Source organism: Salmo salar, chromosome ssa22 (genome assembly GCF_905237065.1).
Source record: "Salmo salar chromosome ssa22, Ssal_v3.1, whole genome shotgun sequence".
Classification (NCBI taxonomy): domain Eukaryota; kingdom Metazoa; phylum Chordata; class Actinopteri; order Salmoniformes; family Salmonidae; genus Salmo; species Salmo salar.
The window spans coordinates 32,702,935-32,709,015 of NC_059463.1; the positions used below are offsets into that span (position 1 = coordinate 32,702,935).

General features: G+C 48.7%; 1 protein-coding gene and 1 pseudogene across 2 annotated transcripts; one reads left to right on the top strand and one right to left on the bottom strand.

Annotated features, from left to right (window-relative positions):
- Positions 1–196: 196 nt before the first annotated feature.
- On the bottom strand, positions 197–1,950 carry zgc:152986 (dnaJ homolog subfamily B member 9). 2 transcript variants are annotated; one of them, XM_014167020.2, is made up of 3 exons: positions 1,769–1,950; positions 1,065–1,313; positions 197–699 (listed from the first exon to the last, which is right to left on the bottom strand). In XM_014167020.2, exons 2-3 carry the CDS (start codon positions 1,294–1,296, stop codon positions 281–283), a joined length of 651 nt encoding a protein of 216 aa, XP_014022495.1. In that variant the 5' UTR covers positions 1,297–1,313; positions 1,769–1,950; the 3' UTR covers positions 197–280. The 2 variants fall into 2 exon arrangements, with proteins under 2 accessions (XP_014022495.1, XP_014022494.1); XM_014167019.2 differs by having other exon boundaries at positions 1,549–1,950.
- Positions 1,951–1,978: 28 nt separating this feature from the next.
- LOC106583159 (zinc finger CCCH domain-containing protein 10-like) lies at positions 1,979–5,592 on the top strand (annotated as a pseudogene).
- Positions 5,593–6,081: the final 489 nt, after the last annotated feature.

Below are 6,081 nucleotides of genomic sequence, written 5' to 3' on the forward strand. Positions count from 1 at the left end.
GTACAGGAAAGATAGGAGAACTGACCATAGAGTTCCCCTCAGTCAACCATGCAGACTGGTAAACAACTGGAACTTATTTTGGCCCATAAAAGTTGCACAGCTCATTCAGTAGTATATAACATTTCATATGTCCACTTTATACTATGGAACACAGGCACTATGTGCTGTTATGTGACAGAATCAACACCAGACATAATCAATGTAAGGGCACTGTGACTTTATTGCACATTCGACCCATCTGACTGCAAACATTATATGAGCCCATGAAAACATAGATATATCATGCCCTCTCACACACTTCCTCAGCACTGCTGTCTGTGTGTGTTTTCTTCCAGCAGAACTGTGGTCCCTCTTGCTCCCCAAACCCCTCCTCATGGTCCCCCAGCCCCATCTGGCTGAAGAGATCCCCCGAGAGGTCAAAGAAGCTGCTACCCAGGAAGGCCTGATACTCATGGAGGTCATCCTCATCCTCTCCCCCTAACTGGAAGCTCCAGGAGTCCCCCACATCCTCCAGAATGGGGTCCTCGTCCATATTCAGGCCCTGGAACAGCTCCTCCAGGTTAAAGTACAAGGAGCCCTGGCCCCCTCCATCCCCGGCCCAGTCCCCTTTACCCCCATCCTCCTCCTCAGTCTGGAAAGCCTCATGACCCATCTGGTCATACCGCATCCGTTTCTCCTCGTTTGAGAGCACCTCGTATGCTTGAAGTGGAGAGAGAAGCACCCCGTTACCATAGCACTGGCAGCTCTGAAGTCTCTCAGTCCATTCACTCACACAATTACCCAGAACACATTGCTACATTACCTGAGCTTAAAAAGGTAGCCTATTCTGAAAGGTTAAAGTGGTGTTTTAGTGGTCTGAGTGCAGCGCAGTATGAGACAAAACAACCTGTCTCTGTCTGCAGGTATTGGTTGCAACACTCTTTGCAAAGAATGCCAGCTTTATCTTAAAATTATCAAGATATATTAGTACATACAAAGATGTATTTTATTACATACAGTACGATATATATTCAGCTCTTACTGATCCAAGAGAGAAAAATAAAGTTGTGAGCCTAGGACCTTACCTTCAGCTATCTCCCTGAAAATCTTCTCTGCATTGGGACTTTTGTTCCTGTCTGGATGGTATGTCATGGCCAGTTTATGGAAGGCCTTCTTGACCTGCCTGTCAGTGGCAGACTGTGGAACACCCAGCACCTCATAGTAGTCTCTAGTAGTAGCCTCAGAGTCACAGGGCCACAGGAACACAACACACCACAAGGAGCCCAGTAGCAGCATCCCAGAGGAAAGATGTCGCATTGCCTATACTGTACCTGCTACAGCGAGGACATGAAGTGTAAGAAAAACGATGTTTTTCAATGTAACACGCAGTTAGTTATTCTTCACTGTAACTCCAGTAGGAGTGGTGTCCCTCTCGTAACCACACAAAAGCTAAGTTAAACGTACAAGTTTCATGTCAGCATACCAACAGTGTACATAGGCATATGATGTCTTCAGGCAACACACACACACAATGCATAACGCTGTATAGGGTATAAATTGTATACACACAAATGTTGGTGTCGAACTTGGCTAATCATCAAAATGTGGATTCTCTGCTAGCACTCTGCCTTGCTTGCTAATGTTTGCATTACTTGCTAGTAAGCTAATAGCACGCCAGGTCTAGTAAATTAACAGCAGCTACGGTCGTGTTCAAAGTCGTCTCCCTCCTCGGAATTTTTAGATTATTTGTGACAAACTACATACACACCAAAGTTCAGCTGGTACCTACTAAAAGGTTAGTGCGGCTACCAATTAGGCCTTTTAGGCTATAAAGAACCACCGCCAGCATCTTGTTCATGTTTAACAGCTGCACTGTAAATATCCCCGCCCACAATGGATCCAGGCAGGTACAGGGTCACCTGTCATCCTGCAAACCCCGTCGTGTCTGAGTCCCCCACCAGAGGGCGCTCTGTTGTCATCAGCGCAGACGCAGTACGTCTGGTGTTGGTTTTGTCAAAGATTTTTACAACCATAATCTCATTGTTCTATTTGTTGTTCTCCAATACATCCAGTAAATTACACGAAAATCTGCAAGACGATTTGTGAGAACATTTTGGATCAATAGAGGTAGAAATTGTTCTAACCCCCCTTCTCTGGAGGTTGTGCTTTGAGTCTTTGGAGGACCAACCACGAGTGTTCAACAACACAGCAAGGACAATAGTCAGCAAAGAGAATGTGTTGAGAAAACTCAGAGGCATTATGTCACAAATTATACGTTAGCCGTCTCACATTCGTCACATAGAAATCCCACCAGCTGACATGGAAAGTAGATAATACACAGTTTCTTTTGCGTAAAATACTTCTCCTCAAGGCAGCATTTTGGTAAGTTATTGATGGCTAATCATAGGTAACGTTTGCTAGCTAGCTTGTTAGCAAACTAACGTTAGCTAGCTCTATAATCAGACACCTTCAACAGACTAGTGGAATCCCTGTAGTTTGCTTACACAATTGTACCATGATGTGACTTTGCAGCTTGTAACTAGATAACCACGGCGGGTTGTTATATTATTGTGGCTATCTAGCTAGCTAGCTGAATAGCCATAACTAGCTCTCATTCGGCTAGCTAACGTTATGTCGCTAAATAGCTAACATGTTGTTTAGCTAACCAGCTAACTAGCTAGGCTGTAGCGGCTAGCTAGGCTACTACCTCCCAAACAGCCAGAAACTGCTAGCTATAGACAAGACATGTTTAATGGACCTGTCCCGGCCTTTGGTTTGTATAATTAAACTTTCTACTCACTTCTGTATTTGTCCAATCAATGATTTCAGAACAAGCATTTGTTCTGGCTGATGCCATTGCCTATGTATACATTGATTTAGTTAACTAGCTTGATAACTGTCAGTAAGAATGTATTTAACTTGATAACACAATCAACTTGACATGTATATTTCAGATGCCTGGGTAGAGGATTGCATTGGTCCGAAGAGCGTTGGACTTACACTCATTATCAGGGAACAGAAAAGGCTGTCGGAATAAGTCACTCGCCCACACACATGAGTGCTGTGTTCCCCTTGCGCTGGGCTGAGCGCCATGCCTGACCGGGACAGCGCCTACCTCTCAGGCGGTTGCGGTGGGGTGGGTACTAGTGTGGGCGAGGAAGGGGTGCCGGGGTCTGGTTTAGGAGGGGGCACAGGAGAGTGCCGAGGGGGATCAGCGGGAGGTGGAGGCAGTGGCTCTGGGGGCATGGGTGGAGTAGGGGCCCTGGGAAATGGGAACAACTGTGGGGGAGGTGGAGCTGGGGGCCCTGGGTCAGGACCGGCCCCGGATGGGGTCTGCAGGGACTTTCTGAGGAACGTGTGTAAGAGGGGCAAACGCTGCCGCTTCAAACACCCAGACTTCAATGAGGTGCCGGACCTCGGGGTGCAGAAGAATGAGTTTGTCTTCTGCCATGACCACCAGAACAAGGAGTGCGTCCGCTCCAACTGCCGCTTCGTCCACGGCTCCAAGGAGGATGAGGACTACTATAAGAAGTCAGGGGAGCTGCCCCTCAGGCTGAGGGGGAAAGTAGCTGCAGGACTGGGCCTGTCCCCCCATGGACCTCCCACACAGCCGAGGGGAGGTCCCCATCTGCAGGGACTTCCTAAAGGGAGAGTGCCAGCGGGGCAACAAGTGCAAGTTCCGCCACGTCAAGAAGGACTATGAGTATGAGCAAGCCAGGGTGGGTGCCGGGGTCGTGATGGGCCCGGGGGCCAGTGGGATGGTGAACACAGGCGGGGGGGTAGGAGGGGTTGGGGTGGGTGCTTGTGGGGGCATGGCCGGACTGGTTGGGGGTGGAGGTAGCATGATGGGGATGGGCTGTCCCAGCCTGGGAGGCTGCAGAGATCCAGGTATCTCAGGGGTGGGGGGAATAGGGGTAGGAGGGATGGGGGGGTTGCCTCTCCATGGCCTCAGGACAGCGTCGTTTTGACAGGGGACCTTGCTCGGTGTACGACTCCCTGTTTGAGAGTGGTCTGTATGAGACAGGGCCTCTGGAGTCCCCTTTGGACCACACAATGCTGCAGCTGAAGAGACGCAGGCTGGAGGGGCTCCGGCTGGACGGGAACGGAGGGGGGCACTATGAGCTGGGGATGCAGGCGGCCCTCTCGCCTCGGCCCCTGGAGTACAGGTTTCTGGAGGAGGAGAACGCCCTGCTGAGGAGGAGAGTGGAGGAACTGAAGAAACAGGTCAGTGTAGGAGACAGGAAATGATCAACAACCCTCCACACATAATCAACAACCACACATAACAATACAATGAATCTATTAACCTTTTTAAGATCACTCCTCAAACCCCTTAATCTCTTCTTCAGGTGTCAAACCTCATGGCCACTAATGAGGTGCTGCTGGAACAGAATGCCCAGTTCCGGAGCCAGACCAAGGTGTCTGTAATGACCCTGTCCTCCACCCCAGCCCCCTCTGAGCAGACCTTGGCTCCCCCTGTGGGTGCGGTTAGCTCCTACAACCACAGCATCGCCCAGACCCATACCACCCTGAGCAGCGCCGGGCTGCAGCCTCGTACCGTCACCCTCACCCAGCAGGACCTAGTGGCCCCCACTGGTGCCCCTACAGTACCCCCATCCAACACCGCCCCACCCAGTGCTCCCCCGCCCCACCTCAACCCCGAGATCACCCCGCTCTCAGCCGCCCTGGCTCAGACCATCGCCCAGGGCATGGTGCCTCCCGTTTCCATGGCACCTGTGACTGTTTCTGTGGCACCGGTGGCTGTATCCATGGCGCAGCCTCTACCTTGCATCACTATAAGCCACGCCACCACCCCAATGGTGTCCTACCCTATCGCCAGCCAGAGCATGAGGATCACCACCATACCTCACTGATGCACTCTCTGGCAAACTCTGTACAACTCTCCCATGGAACTAGAGATGGGGATGGTATGCAGAATGCATCTCTCAAGTTTTAATTGACCCACAGCAGCTGACTGACTCGAGGGGCAAAGTTGTGGGGGAACCCTAATGCCCACACGCCATAGGCAAAGAAAAGGCTAACTTTGATAGGATGACTCCGCCACACACACCCTGCTCTGTGGCAGCGTTACAAAGTCAGGTGGTCCTCTGAGGTGACCTCCGACCTTGTTAAAGGTTGGTGTGCCAAAGGGACTTCTTCAAACACAGGCAGCAAAAATAACGACAAACTGAAAATGTCAGTCATGGCGATATTCATAGTTCTTTCACACATTTGACTGATGTCTTGATTACCAGGGGATTGTGACATTTCAGTTATCTTCTGTTATTTTTGTTAATGGATTTTTAATGTGTAATGTTGAAATTTTGCATTGCACACATTTAATGAGAATAACCACAAGAAAATGGATCTCCTGTTTTATTGCTAATTAATCAAGTTATCCATAGTAATGTTATTGTGTGAGGATAAGGTTATTGACTGATTGACACACCATCGGATTCATTTTTCAGTGCTTGATGCATTGGTATCTTTACCCTAGATTTAATGCTCAAGCCTAAACTCAGCTGAGAGCCTACAAACAAACGTAAGTCAATCATGAAGGGAATGGGTAAGCTTGGAAAAGAAACACCTTTAATAAACATGTTATGGATCATTTCCAAATGTACTTGTCAACATTTTATGCATTAAGATGAATGTGTGAACCAATGGCCTCGGGTAGATACGTAAAAGAAAATATACACCCCTGTTTTGCCCTTAGAACAGCCTCAATTCATCGTGGTATGGACTATATGGTGTCAAGCGTTCCACAGGAATGCTGGCCCATGTTGACTCCAATGCTTCCCACATTGTGTCAAGTTGGCTTTGGGTGGTAGACCATTCTTGATACACATGGGATTCTGTTGAGTGTGAAAAAACTCAGCAGTGTTGCAGTTCTTGATACAAACCGGTGTGCCTGGCACCTACTACACCCCGTTAGAAAGGCACTTAAATATTTTCTTTCCCATTCACCCTCTGAATGGCACACATACACAATCAATGTATCAAGGATTACAAATCCTTTATCCTGTCTCCTCCCCTTCATCTACACTGATTTAATAAGTGACATCAAGCAGGCGTTCTTAATATTTTGTACACTCAGTGTAT